Below are 20,715 nucleotides of genomic sequence, written 5' to 3' on the forward strand. Positions count from 1 at the left end.
ACCAAACTACCTGTTTCCAGGAGTAATCCATGTCAAGAATCCACTACTCTCTGTGTTAAGAAAAAAAATGTGTCCTCATGTCACTTTTAAACTTTCCTCCTCCTATTAAATTAACTTTTTTTCCTTACATCCTTCCCATACATGAGGAATAAAGATCTTTACTTTACATCTCCATCTAAATGTGCAACATGCAATCATAGTAATTTATAATAATTTATAATACTTTATAATAAATAGAACAGTCAATGTAACATAAAAATACACGCATATCAGTGTGAGTTAATCAGTCTGATGGCCCGGTGGAAGAAGCTGTCCCGGAGCCTGTTGGTCCTGGTTTTTATGCTGCAGTACTGTTTCCTTGGATGGTAGCAGCTGGAATAGATGGTGGTTGGGCTGACTCAGGTCCCCGGTGATTCTACAGGCCCTTTTTGCACACCTGTCTTTGTAAATGTCCTGATTCATGGGAAGCTCACAACTGCAGATGCACTGGGCTGTCTGCAGAATCCTGTGATTGAGGGAAGTACAGTTCCCATACCAAGCAATGATGCAATGATGCAGCCAGTCAGGATGCTCTCAATTGTGCCTCTGTAGGAAGTCCTTATGATTTGGGGGACAATACCAATCTTCCTCAACCATCTGAGGTGAAAGGGTCACTGTTGTGAGGTCCTCGGTGATGTGGACACCGAGGAACTTAAAGCTGTTTACCCTCTCAACCCCGGATCTGTAATCCACAACCAGCTCCTTTGTTATTGCAACATTGAGGGAGAGGTTGTTTTCTTGACACCACTGTTGTGTTCTTTATACGTACCATGGGTTACTCATAAAGAAACATGTTCTGGAAGAACCTAAATGGAACTTTTATTTAACAGCAAACAGCAACCATGTTTTAACACTGCCACGTTTCTAGATCATTCTGTAACTTCTGCACATGTTCAGAACTCTGTCCAATCACGTTCTGGCACGTGACACCACTACAACTGTGTCAGAGAGATGACTTCTTCGTTGTAGGCCACCTCCTTATTGTATGAGATTAGGCCAATCAATGTAGTGTCATCGACAGATTTAATTAGCAGATTAGAGCTGTGGGTGGCAACACAGTCATGGGTATACAGGGAGTAGAGGAGGGGAGTTAGTACACAGTCCTGAGTCAGAGGGGTGGAGGTGAGGGAGCCCACTCTTACCACCTGTCGGCGATCTGACAGGAAATCCAGGATACAGATTTACAAGGCAGGGTCAAGGTCAAGATCTCTAAGCTTCCTGTTGAGCCTGGATGGAATTATGGTATTGAATGCTGAACAGCACTCTCAAGAGTACAAGAACAACATTTTCACATAAGCACATTTCTTTTCCAAATGTGTAAGGACAGTACGTGGATCAGTGGCTATTGCGTCGTCTGTCGATCTACCTAAGCTATCTGAAAGCATGTCTGTTGATATTCAACTTTTTTACCTTGGGAAACTATTCTGACTACCTATCTTTGTATCCATAATTTATAATAAAAAAATTTGATTACTCCTGTAGCTCCATCAGCTTAGACAAGGGTGACACACTGTTAATCCTAAAACAGATTTCAATGTTTATTTAAATTACTTGCGTTTTCACTAATTTAGTGCAGCAAAGAATCTTTAGTTTTCAAAAGTATCTTCTTACTCCTCTCCCCTGATGTTATGATATTTAATAAGCAAGCATGCAGACCTCTGCTCTTTCTCATGTCCATTGCTCCCCTCTGTGTCTGCAGGAAAAATGGAGTAATGATGCACTTAAATGGTTAAGTGGAATTTCTGTCACATGAGGGCAGAGTGAGAGAGGAAGATAGTGAGATATGCTGTGTGAATTCTGTGTAGTAATTTTCTGATTACAGCAGCTAATCATTTACAGAAACGAGTTTCTTAACTGAGATTTGAATTTGGTAGGAATTCATTTCTGCTGTGGGAGATAAGAAGCCTCGGCCCCTTCATTAGAGAGGAAATTATTCTCTGAGTTGGGGTTTGGATTGGCAAGAGAATGAGGTTAGAATTTCAAAACTTAAACCTTTTGTTCATCTGTCAATGCTGCTGACTTCATCAATATCTTTTGAGTTTTATGCAAAATGCATTTTAGATCGACTGATCTGTGCTTCTCTCACCAGACTGCTCGTAAATATGATTAAATATACAATTATGCTATTTGAACTACAGCAGGCATTTTTTTCTTGTAAATTTATATTCTTCCTTTTTGAGTCTGTACCTGTAATATAGGAATTAGTTCAGCTCACAGTGATGTGACTTGTAATTTTGATATTTCCCCCAATAAACCTGCATCCAATGCTTCACGAAAGTATATTATATTTGAATTCTTAGCATTTTATCATCTCAAAAAAAACTTTCTCCTCATGTTCTCCTCATGATTCTTTTGCCACTTATTTTTAATTCTTGAGCATTGCTGTTTGAACTTGCAGATAAAGTATCAAATAGAAGTTGGTCTTGGTTCACTTGAGTAAAACAGGAATAACAACTTAAGCATCCTGCTTCAAAGGTTCATTTATATTGTCGAAGTATGCAAGTGCAATATAACTCTGAAATATGTCTTCTCCAGATAGCCACAAAATATAGAAAAACCTTGTGGGTTGTTGGAAAGAAACACCATCATCCATCATCCAACCGCACAGACACAAAAAAGACAAATAAACAAAACTCTCAAATCCGAAAATCCCCACCCCTCCCTCGCACAATAAACTAACAGATTGCCCACACCCCCCCAAAGCCACAAACCTCCAAACCCCTCCTTCACAAAATACAATGACAGTAACATCAAATCCTCAGCCACTCCCTTTGCAAAAAAGAACAGTGACGGTAGCATTCAATTGAAGTTAATGAGATCAAAACATTAATTAGATGCTTCAGACCTGAATAAAGTGAATTTGTTTCATACACACAAGTAGACATAATCTTCTGGGTAGTGCAGTAGTGCAACAATAAAGTAGCATTATTACAGCTCCGGTGATCCTTGTTCAATTTCACCGCCATCTGGAAATATGTTCTCCCCTTGACAGCTGTCCCTGTTTCCTCCCGTGATCCATGGGCGTACGGCATAGCAGGCTTATTTATCACATGGTTGTAATTGGGCAATGCGGGCCTATTGAACTGGAAGGGCCTGTTAATGTGCTGTATCTTTAAATATATATCTGTATTAAAAAAATCAAGGACTTGAGATGATTGATAACATTTAGAATTCCAAAGGTTCAACTTGTGCAGGTAGTTTCAAAAACCTACTGGATGTAGAAAAGTTGTTGTTCCTCAATCTTGCAGAACTTAAGGCTTCCATACCTTCTGCCTGACAGTGGCAGCAAGAAGAGGGCAAGGTGCACATGGTGGACATCCTGAATAATAGATGCTTCCCTCATAAGGCAGTGCCTCATAGAGATATTGTCAGCGGTGGGAAGGCATGATACAGCAACCTGGGATCTTCAGCAACTTGTGATAGCTTTAGACTGAAAGCAATTACAAAACAACTAAGCCAATCAAAAGAGATGTACTGTTCCCGACTCATTGTGGGGCACAGTGTTCTTTTGAGAATTAGCAGAATTAGAATCAGATTTAATATCACTGGCATCTGTCATGAAATTTGTTGTTTTGTAGCACTAATACATTGCAATACATAATAAAAACTATAATTTATAATAGGATATATTTATTTATTTCTCACCCCTTATGTGTGGTGTGTATGTGTATTTTTCCCTCAGTTTCAGGTCTTCTACAGAGGCTTGAGAGCTTGAGGGTTTGGTGCTGTTCTTGGTAGGGTGCTCTTCTGGATCAAGATCTCAGATGTTGCTCCTGGCATTTGTTGGAGCCACTCTCCGAGTCCAAGTGTCACAGCTCCAAGTGTTTCTATCATCACCAGGGTTACTCTGGCTTTAACCTTCCACATCCCTTCTATCTGCTCTTTCAAGCCCTGGTATTTCTCCAGCTTCTCATAATCTTTCTTCCCGATGTTACTGTCATTCGGGATTGCCACATCTATTTCTATTGCTTTCTTCTGTTTTATGTCCAGTATTACTATATCTGGTTGGTTGGCCAACTGCTTCTCAGTCTATATTTGGAAGTCCCACAGGACCTTAGCTATGTCATTCTCCATGACCTTCTTGTGTGTTTCCCATTTGGACTTGGGAGTGTCCAATCTATACTCAGCACAGTTATTCCTATACACAACTCCTGAAACTTGGTTGTGCTGTTCAGTGTATGCTGTCCCTGCCTGCATCTTGCACCTTTTTACAATGTTCTGGATAGTTTCGGCAGATTCCCTGCATAGTCTGTATCTTGGGTCTTGTCAGCTGTGATAGACCCCTGCTTCTATTGCTGTTGTGCTCAGTGCCTGTTCTTGTGCAGCCATGAGCAGTGACTCTGTGCTGTCCCTCAGCCCTGCCATTTCCAGCCATTGGTAGGACATTCATGTCAGCCACCTCTGATATCTGACATCCCCTGCAATGGCTTGTCCTGCCATGGCCTCTGCTCCTCTGGTTCTGCTTCACCCACTTCCATTTCCATATCCCCTGCCTGCTGTCTGACGTTTTCTACTAGCCGGTCGTCCTTAGGGGGCCATTTTCCTGACATACTCATCGATGTTTCGCATTTCTTCCAGGACTGTGGCCTTGCCAATTCCAAGTCCCAAATCTCTTTCATTCCAGCAGCTGTACAGTTGCTTGACATTGGATTTTGGATAGAATCCTGCGTATAATGTTAGTAGCTTCCGGGACTTGATGTCAGCAGCTTCCATTTCATTCCTTAGCCAGCACACTATTGTGGCTGGGTATCTGATGCCTGGAAGGACGAATGGGTTGATGACTCTGATCTTGTTCTTCCCATTCAGCTGGTGTTTTAGGACCTGTCTCACTCTTCAGAGATACTTGGGTGTGAAAGCCTTCCTTGTGTCCTCATCGTGGCTTTCTCGCACACGCAGAATCCCCAGGTACTTGTAGCTGTCCTGTCCCTCTGGTATGCGGCCTTCAGGTAACTCAGCTCCTTCAGTCTGGATGAGTTTGCCTCTTTTCACAACCATCCAGCTGCACCTTTCCAGTCAAAATGACATCCCGATGTCTCTGCTGTACACCCTTGTCAGGGGGATTGGTGAGCTAATGTCTCTTTCATTTCTGGCATACAGCTTGATGTCATCCATGTACAGGAGGTGGCTGGTGGTCACTCCATTCCTGAACCTGTACCCATACCCACTCCAAGATGATCTGCCTGAGGAGGTTCAAGCATAATGCAGAACAGCAGTGGGGATAGTGCATTTCCCTGGTATATTCCACATCTGATGGTCACTTGTGCTATTGGCTTTGAGTTAACCACTAGCATTGTCCTCATTTGAGTTCTTGATGAAGGTCCTTAGTATCTGTTGGCCTTGTACAGAGACAGGCATTCCAGGATCCATGTGTGGGGCATTAATTTGTGTGCTTTCTGCTCGTCAATCCAGGCTCTGGTTGGTTTGCCTGGTCTTGGAGTTTCGCAAGACTATTTAGTCTATCAGTAGTTTGTGCTTGGAGCCTCTGGTTCCCCTCTGAGTAGGTCAGGAAGTTATATATATGTTCCTTCAACTTGGTGGCTATGATGAGCTTCTGTGTTGCTGATAGGCAGGTTTTAGGCTGGTGGTTTGATGACGTTGCTTCCTTGTGAGGATCCTTCGGTATGAGTGCTGTCCTTCCTTGAGTTAGCCAGTCACTGTGGGAAGCCTGCTTCAAGCAGCAAGTTCATTTGAACTGCCAGCCATGTATGTAATGCTGTTAGTTTCTTCATCCAATAGGCGTGGATCATGTCAAGCCCTGGTGACGTCCAGTTTTTCATACTTGCTACCTGTTGCCGGATATCTACTGCTCTAATGGTGACTGGTTCTTCCTCTGGGAGATTGCAGAGGCTTGCTTGTAGGTCTTTTAGCCAGCGGACGCTGGTGTTATGTGATTCTTCTTTCTCCCACATACTCTTCCAGTGCTCCTCAGTTGCTGCTTTGGTTGGTTAAGCATCTGGCATATTGTTACTCTGGAACTGTGTGAATACTTTTCCTGGTTCTTTGACGAAGAGTGGGTTTATTCTCTTGACTTCTGCATCCTTAGCTTGTCATCTGGCAGCCAGAGCTGTTAATGTTGCTTGACAGTTTCCAGGGCTTTCAGCTATGGACATACCTCTGTACTTCCATAGCAACCGAGATGAGTCTTTGGTCTTCACACCTTCCTGCAGCTCAGTAAGTCTGCTGACCTCTGCCCTTGTGGTTTTCATCTTGGCTTCCAATTGTCATCTCCAGGCAGGGTTATGACAGAACTCTCCACCGTAGTTCGTTTTATAGCCCAGCATTTCTAGGACTGCTGCTGCCGATGCCTATATCAGGTTAGTGGTCTCAGTTATGTTGAAGGTTGCAGTAGTGAGTAGTGTTTTATTGGCTGCTTCTAGCATGCTGTCTGTTGGAATTTTACCTCAAAATCTGGGGAGCCTAGATCATTCACTAACAGTTGCCAGTTTAGCCATGATCTTCTCTGACAAGTCTGACAGTGGAAGGGAAGAAGCTGCTCCTGATATGTTGAGTGTGTGTCTTCAGGCTCCTGCACCACCTCCTTGATGGCAGCAGTAAGAAGAGGGCATGTTCTGGGTGATGGGGGTCTGTAGTGATGGATACTGCCTTTTTGAAGCATCGCCTTTTGAAGGTGTCCTGCATTCTGAAGATGCTCGTGCCCATGTCGAAGCTGACAGAGTTTACAATTTTCTGCATCTTTTCCCGATCCTGTGCAATGGCTCTCCATAGCAAATGGCGATGCAACCAGTTAGAATGCTCCCCATGGTACATCTGTAGAAATTTGCAAGTGTCATTAGTGACACAGCAATTCTCCTCAAACTCCTAATGAAATATACCTACTGTCATATCCTCTTTTTGATTGCATCAAAATGTTGAGCCCAGGATAGATCTTCAGAGATGTTGAACATACAGGAACTTGAAACTGTTCACCCTTTCCACTGCTGATCCCTCGATAAGTACTGGTGTGTATTCCTTTGACTTCCTGAAATCCACAATCAATTCCTTGGTCTTACTGATGTTGAGTGCAAGGTTGTAACTGTGATACAAGCAGCTGATCTACTGTATCTTGCTCCTGCATGCCTCCTTATCACCATCTGAAATTCTGCCAATGATAGTTATGCCATCGGCAAATTTATAGATGGCGCTTGAGCTGTGCCTAGCCACATAACCATGGAGGTAGAGAAAGCAGAGCTGTGGTCTAAGCATACAGCCTTGCGGTACTCCATTGTCAGTGAGGAGGAGATATTATTTCCAAAAAACACAGACTGTGGCCTCCCAGTGAGGAAGTTGAGGATACATTTGCAGGGGGAGGTCCAGAGGCCAGGTTTTGGAGCTTGTGGAACAGAATTGATGGCATAATTGTGTTGAATACCGAGCTGTAATCAATAAGCAGCAGCCCGATGTGTGTATTGCTGTTGTTCCGCTGGTTCAAGGTCAGGTGGTGAGCCAGTGAGTTTGCATCTGCTGCGGACCGATTGTGACAATAGGCAAGTTGCAGCGAGTCCAGGTCATTGCATAGACAGGAGTTGATTCTGGCCGTGACCAACCTCTCAAAGCTCTCCTTCACAGGAGTTACGAGTGCAACTGGGGCAGTTCACCCTGCTCTTTTTGGGCACTGGAATGATTGTTCCCCCCCTCCCCCTTTGAAGCAGGTGGGAACCCCCAACTGTAGCTGTGAGAGGTTTAAGATGTGCGTGAATGCAGGTTTTCAGAGCCCTTCTAGGTGCACTCTCAGGGCCTGAAGCTTTGTGAGGGTTCACTTTCTTTAAAGATGTTATGACGTTGGCCTCCTAGACAGAGATCACAGGTTCATCAGATGCCGCAGGGATTTGCACAGGTGCAGTTTTATTCTCCCTTTCATAGAAGGTGCTGGGCTTACTTGGGAGTGAAGCATCATAGTCATTCATGATGTTAGGCTTCTTCTGTCCTCCAACCCTCTTCTTTACTACAACCAATCCCTGTTGAAAGCATTTATTGATTATTATCTGCTGCATAAGATTAACGTCCTAGGATAGTGGGTTTCACTTTACTTTTATTGTCACCAAACAATTGATACTAGAGCATACAATCATCACAGTGATATTTGATTCTGTGCTTCGCGCTCCCTGAAGTATAAATCGAAGCAAATATAATAAAAATTTAAATTATAAATCATAATTAGAAAATAGAAAAGGGAAAGTAAGGTAGTGCAAGTCAGGTCTGGATATTTGGAAGGTACGGCCCAGATCCGGGTCAGGGTCCGTTCAGCAGTCTTATCACAGTTGGAAAGAAGCTGTACCCAAATCTGGCTGTACGAATCTTCAAGCTCCTGAACCTTCTCCCGGAGGGAAGAGGTACAAAAAGTGTGTTGGCTGGGTGGGTCGTGTCCTTGATTATCTTGGCAGCACTGCTTCGTCAGCGTGCGGTGTAAAGTGAGACCAAGGATGGAAAATTGGTTTGTGTGACATGCTGGGCTATGTTCACAATCTTCTGCAGCTCCGTTTGGTCTTGGACAGGACAACTTCCATACCAGGTTGTGATGCAGCCTAGAAGAATGCTTTCTACGGTGCATCTATAAAAATTAGTGAGGGTTTTAGGGGACAGGCCAAATATCTTCAGCTTTCTCAGGAAGTAAAAGCGCTGGTGGGCCTTCTTGGCATTGGACTCTGCTTGGTTAGACCAAGTCAGGTCATTTGTGATATTCACCCCAAGGAACTTAAAGCTTTTGACCTGTTCCACCTGCGCACCACCGATGTAGATGGGGTCGTGCAGTCCACTACTCCTTCTGAAGTCAACAACAAATTCCATCGTCTTGCTGACGTTGAGGATAGGTTATTGTCTTCGCACCATGCCAGCAGGTTCTTAATTTCCTCTCTGTACTCAGACTCATCATTACCCAAGATACGGCCTACAGTTGTGGTGTCATCAGCAAACTTATATATTGAGTTCAATGGAAACTTGGCGACACAATCATGGGTGTACAATGAATACAGCAGGGGCATTGAGTACACAGCCTTGTGGGGCACCAGTGCTCAGAGTGATTGTAGAGGAGAGCTTGTCCCCTATTTTTACAGCCTGGGTCCTGTCTGTGAGGAAGTTGAAGATCCAGATGCAGATCTGAGTGCTAAGACCCAGGTTCCGGAGCTTAGGAATCAGTTTATTTGGAATTATGGTATTAAAGGCAGAGCTGTAGTCAATGAAAAGGAGCCTTGCGTATGCGTCTTTATTCTCCAGGTGCTCTAAGGAGGAACGTAGTGCCAGAGAGATGGCATCTGCCATTGACCTGTTGCTCCGGTAGGCGAATTGCGAAGCGTCGAGGTTGATCAGTAGGTTATGGTTGATGTGTGCCATAACCAATCACTCGAAGCACTTCATAGCAATTGATGTTAGAGCCACAGCTCGGTAGTCATTCAGGCATGCCACCTTGCTTTTCTTCGGCACCGGGATTATTGTTGCCTTCTTAAAATACGAGGGGATCTTAGACTGAAGCAGGGAGTAGTTGAAGATGTCAGCAAACACTCCAGCTAGCTCGCTTGCACAGGCCCGGAGAACCCATCCCGGGACCTCTGGGTGCTCCAGTTTCCTCCCACGCTCCAAAGATGTACAGGTTGGTAGATGAATTGGTCACAAGGGTATAATGAGGCGGAATGGGCTCGTTGGGCCTGAGAGGTAAAAATAAATCAGCAGGACGACACCCTTTCTCTCATGTCACCAAGCAAGAAGAACTAGGCAGCAAAGACATGGGCACGCCATCACTCACAGCTCCCTTCCAAGTCAACCACTATCTTGACTTTCTTTCTTCACTAAAGAAATCCTGGAATTCCCTCCTCATCAGTGCAGTGGGAGTACCTTCCCCAGAAGGATTGCAACAGTTTGAGATGCTAGCTCGTTACCACCTTTGGAAGGGCATTTAGTGACGGGTAATAAATTCTGGCGTTGTTAGGAGGACAGTATCGTAGAGATGAATAGTACTTTGCAAAAAGAGAATGTTGTCTTTCTGAAACCAAATGTATTCTGTATACATACTTGGATAATAAATGTACTTTGAAATGGAACTTTAATTGGAAGTAAAGAGGTGGGTGAACTTGAAGGGAACTGAGGATAAGTTTTTTTTTTACATGGCGGTGTTGTTTGGTATTAGAAATTCACTGGAATCAGATGTTATATCTATGTTTAACAGCATTTAGATAGGCACTTAAATAGGTAAGGCATAGATAGATCTGGTCCTAATGGGGGAAAATGGCATTAGTGCAGATAAGCAGAAAAGTCCGTGTGCAGGAGTCAGTTTAAGAGCCATTCTCCATTGTGTGCCATGACACTGTGTTAGGTTTGGGGGGATGGTAGGGACCGTGGTTGGTGGACACTGGGGCCAAGAGCTACTTTGGGTGAGAAGCCAACAGATGCGAGTGAAGGTATGTGTGGAGGGAGTTGCCTCCAGGAGTTGAGAGGTGTGGGAGGTGATAACACTGAGATTCACAAGAATCAGAGAGGGCTCAACAAGGTAGGCATTGAGATGAGGAGAATTTGCTTTACATGCAGAATTGTGAATTGTTGGAATTGCCTTGCCCTTAGTACTGTAGGTGATGGATCGTTGCGAAAATTCAAAGCTAAGGTTGCTAAGTTCGTGAGATCTCAGGGACTCTTCCCCTTCAATTAGACGAATGATTGCCTTTGCAACATTAATGGCCAGAAGGTCTATATTACAAAATTGGAAAGAAGTAAATCCTCCTACCACATTTCAATGATTCTCTCAAACTATTTCTTGTCTGAGTTTAGAAAAAATTAGAAGTACTATTTTCGATTCATCAATTAAATTTGAAGAAACTTGGGGACCATTTATTCGACATTTTCATATGAATTAATTTGGCTACTTCCAGACCTTTTCTCTTTTTATTCTTGTTCTGGTATGGAGTTCCGGAGTTCTTGACACTATCATATACATATAAACTGGTATTATTGCCCATGTTAGTTTAGGTTTATTATTTTTTTATATATATATTTTTTTCTTGCATTTTTACATATTTTTTTTCTTTTGTTGACTATTCTTAATCCCTTTCATGTATAATCAATATAGGTTAGATTGATTATTATATGATCTTTTTTTTTGCCGATAGTTTAATAAGATATTATTATCTTGTTATTAATTTAACTTTAAGTTTAATGTACTCGTAACCTATTTAATACAATATTATGTTATGTTTTTTTATATATGAAATTCAATAAAAGGATTGAAAAGAAAGAGAGAACTCAGGGACTCAATGGATAGGGGAATCTGGCAAAAGGTGGATCATCAACAACCTCTTGCCCAGCATAGGTAAAACTTAAAGAGCTGATTGTTGACTTCAGGAAGGGGAAGGAGGATAAACATGCACCAGTCTACACCAGGGGATCGGTGCTGGAAAGAGTCATAAGCTTTTCCTGGGTGTTAATATATTAAAAGATTTGTTGTGGGCCTAGCACGTACATACAACCACAGTGAAGGCATGTGGGGTCTTTATTTGCTCAGAAAGTTAGAGGTTTGGCATGTAATAAACACCTTACCGATCTTCAATAGATGTACTGTTGGAAGTATCCTGACTGGTTCCATCATGCTCTGGTACAGTAATTCTAACGTAACAAGCTGCAGAAGTCATTGCCTCAGCTCAGTACATCACAGGTACATCCCGTCCCCATTCACTCACAACTGGCTTCACAATCTACCTTGTCATGGCCTGCACCTATTTGTCAGCCTGATCTGTCCTTTCTCTGCAACTGTGACACCGCAGTATCTTCTGCAGTCTGTTCTTGTTTTTCTCTTGAACTATGTTGGGGGGGGGAGGGTTATTTTCTTTTTTATACCTGGTTAATATTTGATTTTTTGGTACTTGGTTAATCTGGAAGTATTTGTTATCTATCTCTCACTCTGTCACACGATGCATCACGGCCTGAAGAAGGGTCTCGGCAGGAAACCTTGACTGTTGATTCATTTCCATAGATGCTGCTTGATCGGATGAGTTCCTCCTGCATTTCATGAGTGTCTTCCCTGGGTTTCCAGCATCTGCACCATCTCTTGTGTACAGCATTAAGGCCAGCACCCTCTGTTTGATTTTTGTGTTGCAGTGACAATGAACAGGAACTTCAGTCCCCGGCATGAGGAGAAGTGGGTGGAGCGGCGCCTGAGGTCATCCTCGGAGGGAACGTCTGGAAGCCGGAGAATCCATGGTGTCCGAGACAGCCGGCCTGAGGATTTGCCTGGTCTGAAGAAGCAGAGAGCTGGTTCCTCATCGTCCAAGATGAACAGTATGGTGGGTGTGCAGACACTCTGCAGTTTGTTTAAAGGCCTTGACCTTGTTGTTAGTGTGAGCTAGAAGCCTGTCTTGTATTGTGGAATACAGACCAGTGTTGTGTAGGACCATAAGATACAAAAGCAGAATTAGGCCATTCAGCCCATTGATTGTGTTCTACCATTCCATCATGGCTGAATTTTTCTCAATCACATTTGTAACCTTTAACCTCTACAGCAAGTCAAGAACTGGTGGTTTAAACTTCTGCCTTTAATAAACCTTCCACTGCTCTCTCTGGAAATGAATTCTATGTATTTACCACCCTCTGGCTAAAAAATATCCTCGTCATCTTAATTCAAAATGGACACCCCTTTAATTTGAGGCTCTGGGCTTAGATCCTAGACTCTCCTATGACTGGAGGCATCCTTTCCACATCTACTCTATCCAGGCCTTTCAAAGTGGACAATACTCCCTCTGTACTCATTCACTGATAGCGCTGTACTCCTCCAGTACTGCTTTCTCTGTGGAGTACTCTAACTTAGTAGTGCATTCTCTGCTCGTGTAGCTCTCTCTCAGTACTCTTCCTATCCAGCAGTTCACCACTTACTCATCCCTTGTGTAGCCCTTAACACTTTACCTTCAATGGTGCAGCAGTCTCTGTTCAGCTCTCCTTCTGTGTTGCCCCTCCCCAAACAGAACAGCACCCACCCAGTCCTGCCATTCCAGCAGTGCTATGCTTCCCCAGTTCTCTCTCTCTCTCTCTCTCTCTCTCTCTCTCTCTCTCTCTCTCTCTCTCTCTCTCTCTCTCTCTCTCTCTCTCCCCCTCTCTCCCTCTCTCCCTCTCTCTCTCCCTCTCTCCCTCTCTCCCTCTCTCCCTCTCTCCCTCTCTCCCTCTCTCCCTCTCTCCCTCTCTCCCTCTCTCCCTCTCTCCCTCTCTCCCTCTCTCCCTCTCTCTCCCTCTCTCTCCCTCCAGCACCAGCACCAGCAATGTAGCACTCCCACACTCTAACAGAGCAGCGCTGGAGGATTGCTCTGGACTTTGTGCTCGAGCAGACTCAATTCATGATGAGTAGATTAGGTGGAGGCGGTGGATGAGCTCGAGGTAAATCATCTGTAGGGGGAGCGTGCTCGTTACACAGAGAAGACCTGAGAGGCTGAGGATTCTGGAAAGTGGAGCAAGAAAAAAGATGCTGAAGGATTTCAGCAGGCCAGGCAGGAAGGGAACGGACAGGCAACTTCTCAGGCAGACTGAGACTCCAGGGTTTTGACTTGAAATGGCCAATCCAAAAGGCCAATTCTCCATTTCCCTCCTCAAGTGCCTGCTGAGTTCCTCTAGCATTCAGTGTGACGTTCAACACGCGGCCAGACTCCTCGTCCTCCTTCATATTCTCATTTCAACAGCTCACTTTGTTGAGTGGTTATGTTAATTTCAGTTGGCAGCATCCCATTGAGTTTTGTAAATGTCAACAGACCATTGGGACAATAGGCATGTTAAACGTTCTGTACTATGATGTGGAACATCTGGCTAATCATCCTTACGCATCAACTGCGCCATACAGATTTCAGGGAACAATAACAGCATCTTAAGCTTTGTAAATATTCATAACACAACAAGCCCTTTAAAATATAGACCACTGTTATGGAGTAGGTTGGCTTTTCCTTCCTCAGACTGCAAGCAGACAAAACTGTCATCAAAATGTAATCTCCGGAGAAATATAATAGACTAATCCAGTTACCCCATGAAAAACATTAAAAACTCTTAAAAACGTTCTTTAAAAGCTCTCCTGCCGATGGTCTTGTACAAAACTTTCTTTCTGCGTTGACAGCAGAAACTTCTACTGTGGCATTTTATTCACAGTAGCCTGTAACTCCCTCAGTGCTTGCCTCTGAAGAGTTCTGGCCCAGCTCACACTGTGTAAGGGGTAGCTAATTTAAATAACATTAAGTGGAACTTGCACCCAGAGATAGGCAATTTGATTAACTATTCAGGGCTAATGTTACTGCTCCACATGAGTTCCATAAAACCTCTTCACTTCGTCCAATCAGCAGAACATTTTATTCCTTTTCTCCTCGTGCAGTCTTCTCCACCCTGTTCTATAAATTCTGCTCCTCCTCCCCTTTGTCCTCGAGTTTACTTCCTTACTGAGGTGGGACACAAAGAGGGTTGTGACTCTCCCATCTCCTGGTACTGGAATCAGTTGCTTGTCACCCAGAACTCTGCCTAGGCTGCTTGATCACAGAAACATCACAGCCAAGCTCAGTCACATCCTTTCTATATACGTTCAGCTTCTGGCACGTGCCATGGGTGAGATAACAAAACTGGCAGCTTTTTTTTTGCCACTTTTTGAGAAAGGATTTGAGGTTGCAGCTGTCAAAGCTTTGGGACATTCTGAAATAACTCACAGCCAATTGTATCCCAGGGTTGCCAACTATGGCACCAGAGTCAAATTCAATTTGCAAACACAGCGAATGCCATAGAAACTTGAAACGTTTCTCACACATCAAGTCTATGTGTGATTAGTGATTAACCTTTGATCTAAAAAGAGCTGTTTATACTTTTGAACATATTTAATGCTTTGTTACGTAAAGAGCTTTGCTTCTGTGATGCAACACCTTTCATAAGACAAAGGAGCAAATTAGGCCATTCAGCCCATCGAGTCTGCTCTGCCACTCCATCATGGCTGATCCCAGATCCCACTCGTACACCTTCTTGCAAGGACCTTTATCGTTGCACAGCAACTGCAAAACATCCCCACCTCAATAACTACTTTACCTTCTTCAATATGAAGAAGAGGAAGAAAGCCCTTAACTCTGAGTGGAGTCATCGGGACGCTGTCATGACAGCGTTTTTTTTTAGCAGGCTTTCTTGTTTTTTACGAGGCCGAGTTGCTAGCTCGACGCTCGACCCAGCACGGATGGAAAGCGTGCAAGGGAGCCGGCTGGATTCGAACTCCGGAGCCTTCACTCCGAAGTCCGGTGCTGATGTCACTACGCCACCAGCCGGATCGTCTTCAATATAGTCCCGGAGAATCTTTTGGCATGTGTTTGGAGAAAATGGACAGAAAATTGACTGATGGCACATGTAGGTGATTACATCTTTGACAGTGCAGAACCCTCATTACCTGATGGCATGCTATGCTGTTCTTGGGCTGAGGTGTTAAAGTGAGGCACCAGAGAACATGGGAGAGATTTAATTCAAGGGGGACTGGCCTTCCCAGTGTTTCAGTCAGAGAGTAATCAACATTCAACAACAGTGACACAGATTATCTGGCCAGTGCTTCCGTGGTGTTTGCTGTGCTCAAGTTAGTTGCCATGAACAAGAAATAGTTTCTTCAGAGTGGCCGTCTCAATTCGGCAAAGTTTCATGGAAGAAGTTAAAATCGTACAAAAAGACAAACTACCATTTAACTGAGTACCAAATTATGTATTTAAATGAAATACAGGTCAAATAAGAACACCAACAATCCGACTGGTTGTTGTCCATAATATTTGACAAATGACGGAAACCTGTGTGGGAGAGTTTTCAGTGGAAAAGCCTTTACCTAGGGGTAATTCCACTCTCCTGACCTCAGAAGTCTGGGTCCAGTGGGACGAGTAATGGGACAACTGGAGCCTCTGCTAGTCGCGGTGGATGACCATGACTAGTTCTGTGCCTCGTCGTGCCCTTCGCTCTCCATGTAGCATTGCAGAACTGCCTTCCTGGCCGTTGGATCGCACTGCAGATCTCATCCATCCAGTTTGCTGAAGCTTGACAGCTATTTCACTGGGCAATGAGGCCCGCCGACAGCCTTCACCTGGTTTAGCTCGCCTGTCGAAGCGGTGTACACGGATGTGGCTCCGTCGTATGCAAACAGTTACTTGCAGCCACAGGTGAGAGCAGAGTGTCTGGTGGAGACTAAAGGCAACATTCATGATGATGTGAATTCATGGATTGTCTACGGAGTCTCTGTGGGTGGAAGTTAGAAAATTTAAGGGGTCAATAACTCTACTGGTGTTTTTTATAGACCACATAATAGCAACAAGGACACCGAGGAGCGGATAGGGAGACAGATTCTGGAATGGTGCAATAATAACAGGGTTGTTGAGATGGAAGATTTTAATTTCCCAAATAGCAACGGGCTTCTCCCAAGAGCAAGGGTTTTAGATGGGGTAGAGTTTGTGAGGTGTGCTCAGGAAAGTTTCCTGACGCAATAGATAAGCCTACAAGAGGAGGCTGTACTTGATCTGGTATTAGGAAATGAACCTGGTCAGGTGTCAGATCTCTCAGTGGGAGAGCATTTTGGAGATAGTGATCACAATTCTATCTCCTTTACCATAACATTGGAGAGGGATAGGAACAGAAAAGTTAGGAAAACGTTTCTGTGGAGTAAGGGGAAATATGGAGCTTTCAGGCAGGAACTTGGAAGCATAAATCGTGAACAGATGTTCTCAGGGAAATGTACGGCAGAATTGTGGCAAATGTTCAGGGGATATTTGTGTGGAGTTCTGCATAGGTACGTTCCAATGAGACAGGGAAAGGATGGTAGGGTAAAGGAGCCGTGGTGTACACAGGCTGTTGAAAATCCAGTCAAGAAGAAAGGAAAAGCTTGCGTAGGGTTCAAAAAATGAGATAATGATAGAGATCTAGAAAATTATAAGGCTAGCAGGAAGAAGCTTTAAGAATGAAATTAGGAGAGGCAGAAGAGGCCATGAGAAGGCCTTGGTGAGCAGGATTAAGGAAAACACAAGGCATTCTACATGAAGAGCAAGAGGATAAGACATGAGAGAATAGGACCATTCAAGTGTGACAGTGGAAAAACGTATATGGAACTGCAGGAGATAGCAGAAATACTTACTGAATACTTTGTTTCAGTATTCACTATGGAAAAGTATCTTGGCAATTGTCGGGATGATTTACAGTGGATTGAAAAGATTGAGCATATAAACATTAAGAAAGAGGATGTGCTGGACCTTTTGGAAAGCATCAAGTCTCCAGGACCGGATGGGATGTACCCCAGGCCACTGTGGGAGGAGAGGGAGGAGATTGCTGAGCCTCTGGCGATGATCTTTGTATCATCAATGGGGATGGGAGAGGTTCCGGAGGATTGGAGGGTTGCAGATGTTGTTCTGTTATTCAAGAAAGGGAGTAGAGATAGCCCAGGAAATTATAGACCAGTGAGTCTTACTTCAGTGGTTGCGAAGTTGATGGAAAAGATCCTGAGAGGCAGGATTTATGAAAATTTGGAAAGGCATAACATGATTAGGAATAGTCATCATGGCTTTGTCAAGGGCAGGTCGTGCCTTATGAGCCTGATTGAATCTTTTGAGGATGTGACTAAACACATTGATGAAGGTAGAGCAGTAGATGTAGTGTATATAGATTTCAGCAAAGCATTTGATAAGGTACCCCATGCAAGGCTTATTGAGAAAGTAAGGAGGCATGGGTCCAAGGGGACTTTGTTTTGTGGATCCAGAACTGGCTTGCCCACGGAAGGCAAAGAGTGGTTGTAAATGGGTCATATTCTGCATGGAGGTCAGTGACCAGTTGTGTGCCTCGGGGATCTGTTCTGGGACCCCTTCTCTTCGAGATTTTTATAAATGACCCATGTGACAAAATGGAGGGATGTGTTAGTAAATTTGTTGATGACACAAAAGTTGCAGGTGTTGTGGATAGTGTGGAGGGCTGTCAGAGGTTACAGCGGGACATTGATGGGATGCAAAGCTGGGCGGAGAAGTGGCAGATGGAGTTCAACCCAGATAAGTGTGAAGTGGTTCATTTTGGTAGGTCAAATATGATGGCAGATATAGTATTAATGGTAAGACTCTTGGCAGTGTGGAGGATCAGAGGGATCTTGGGATCGGAGTCCACAGGACACTCAAAGCCACTGCGCAGGTTGACTCTGTGGCTAAGAAGGCATACGGTGTATTGGTCTTCATCAACTGTGGGATTGAGTTCAAGAGCTGAGAGGTAATGTTGCAGCTATATAGGACTCTGGTCAGACCCCACTTGGAGTAATGTACTCAGTTCTAGTCCCCTCACTACAGGAAGGATGTGGAAACTATAGAAAGGGTGCAGAGGAGATTTACAAGGATGTTGCCTGGATTGGGGAGCATGCCTTATGAGAATAGGTTGAGTGAACTCGGCCTTTTCTCCTTGGAGCGACGGAGGATGAGAGGTGACCTGATAGAGGTGTATAAGATGATGAGAGGCATTGATAGTGTGGATAGTCAGAGCCTTTTCCCCAGGGCTGAATGACTAACCCGAGAGGGCACAGTTTTAAGGTGCTGGAAGTAGGTACAGAGGAGATGTGAGTGGTATGGTTTTTACTCAGTGGTGAGTGCGTGGAATGGGCTGCCGGCAACGGTTTATTTCTCCACATCTATCAGTGGCAAAAATCACTGCTTTTAGAACACAACCACATGCAACTGACATTATTTAAAAACTGTTTGTTCTAAGCATGGTGTAGTATTCAGTGGCTGCACAATATGCACGTGATTGATACTAATTAGAAAATGTTTGGCAGCAGATTCAGCAGCATATTATCCTAAATAAGCAAAGGGAATTCTGGTTATTTTCTCAATTTGTTCTTGTTCTTTCAGAGTTGTCCAAAATAAGTGGATGCCCTGATTAAATGATTGCTCAGTAAACCAGAATCCATTGTGTTATATCTTGTTAGCACATGTGAACTCAAAATACTCTTGCATTACTTCAACACACAAATTGCTGGAGGAATTCAGAAGGCCAGGCAGCATCTAGCTTGCAATACTTCTGCTGGCCACGAGGTGTCAGTCAAAGACCATGGGTGATGTCAATTTGAATTCAATTGATTGGAGAAGAACTCTTTACGTTTATCCACTCTGTAGAATGGACACGTGTAGCAAAGGCTTATGAAAGCCTCTGTTTACCTTGGGCTGCATGAGTCTACAGAATCTGCCAAATCCATGAGATTGAGATGGCTCTTCCACCCCAAACCCCAGTATGTGTGGGTGCTGTGTGATTTGCGATCCTGTTACTACTCAGTGCAAAGAAATAACAGACTGCACACTGCATACAATTAAAGGGATTATATTTATGAATCTTAACCTACATAAAGGGTTAGTAAAGAAAAGAATGAAAAAAAACAAAAAAGGCCCATTATAATTAAACAGTCAAATGTGCATGAGTTGGAGCTCAACTCTTCCAAAAACCATATTCAGAGATTCTCAGTCGACCTCAGCACCTTGTTCCATCGAATTACGAACCCCACCGGGTCGAATCCCATGACTAGTTCTCTCCAGTGTCTTGTCTCTTCATTATCTGCCGAACAAAGATCCCAGCTCATCCCAGTGTTGGGCACACAAAGGAAGACCCGCTCCCCGGATTGGACAGCTCACATTCGAGAGCACCCGTTATCTCTAACCATAACCCAAACACTGCTTCTACAGAAAGACCACTACGTTAGCAGTGAAACCTTTCCCCGGGAATTACACTTACATTGGATAAAATTATTTAGTAATTGGGTTTCATTTCATTTGCCCAAGGAGATATGGAAGATTTTGGTTCTCTCCTGAGATTTTAAGAGTCAGAAAAATAAACAATATGGAAACAGGCCCTTTGGCCTACTGAATCTGCACTGACCATCAAGCACAAATCCCATCCTGACCCACATTATTCTACCACTTCCCTGTCAACTGTGCAACTTGCCTATGCTCCAGAGTCTTATAAACCCACTACCTTTGGAATGTGGGAGGAAATTCAAGCCCCTGGCAGAAATCTATAGCAGAAGACAGTCATAATATGCAAAATCCATAGTGACAGCATTGGGGGTCAGGATGGGACTCCTGGAGCTGTTAGGCCACTGCTCTGCTAGATGTGCCCATATCGCAACCTATGTGTCTCTTACTACTGCCATCCTTAAGGAGCGACCAGGTCCCATGACACAGAGGGAATAAAAAAACACTTTTTGATCAGCTGTCCCAGCACAGAATCTGATGCCCCTCCCCACTCCTCCCTTACCTTCTTACCTTTAATCCATGGTACTTGCCTATCCGTTTCCATCGTTTTCAATCCTTTCTCACATCCTAACAGCTCCCTCTTTCCTACATCATTCTTTCTCTTCTCTCTCAGCTGCCCATCTCCATCCTTTTACCTGATCCATCCACCAACTAACACCTCTTGCTCCACCTCCTCCCTTCACCTTCCTGTACTAGCTTTTCCACATCTTTTTTTCCAGTCCTGTTGATTTGTCTCGGCCCAAGATTTTGACTGTTCATTCCCCTGCATAAGTGCTTCATGACCCCTTGAGCTCCTCCGGTATTTTATGTGTGTTGCTGTATCGTGACAAGAATTAAGGATTTTGAATATTTCAAGGAGATTTCATATCATGTTGCATTGGGATGACGGAATTTAAAAGACTTTTAGACAGCCACGCGAAGGGCAGGAAACGGAGGAATATGGATCACGTGCAGGCTGAGAAAT

The 20,715-nt window shown here is 43.9% G+C and overlaps 1 protein-coding gene across 4 annotated transcripts in view; it reads left to right on the plus strand.

Moving 5' to 3' along the window:
- The window catches only part of ccser1 (coiled-coil serine-rich protein 1), a 1,385,167-nt gene that overhangs the window by 227,853 nt on the left and 1,136,599 nt on the right, over positions 1-20,715 (plus strand). For all 4 annotated transcript variants that reach the window (XM_059965410.1, XM_059965409.1, XM_059965412.1 and 1 more), the window contains one exon: positions 12,115-12,299. In XM_059965410.1, the coding sequence (XP_059821393.1) occupies positions 12,115-12,299 (185 nt within the window). The remainder of the gene's footprint in view (positions 1-12,114; positions 12,300-20,715) is intronic.

The sequence above is a fragment of the Hypanus sabinus genome, chromosome 3 (genome assembly GCF_030144855.1).
Source record: "Hypanus sabinus isolate sHypSab1 chromosome 3, sHypSab1.hap1, whole genome shotgun sequence".
Lineage (NCBI taxonomy): Eukaryota > Metazoa > Chordata > Chondrichthyes > Myliobatiformes > Dasyatidae > Hypanus > Hypanus sabinus.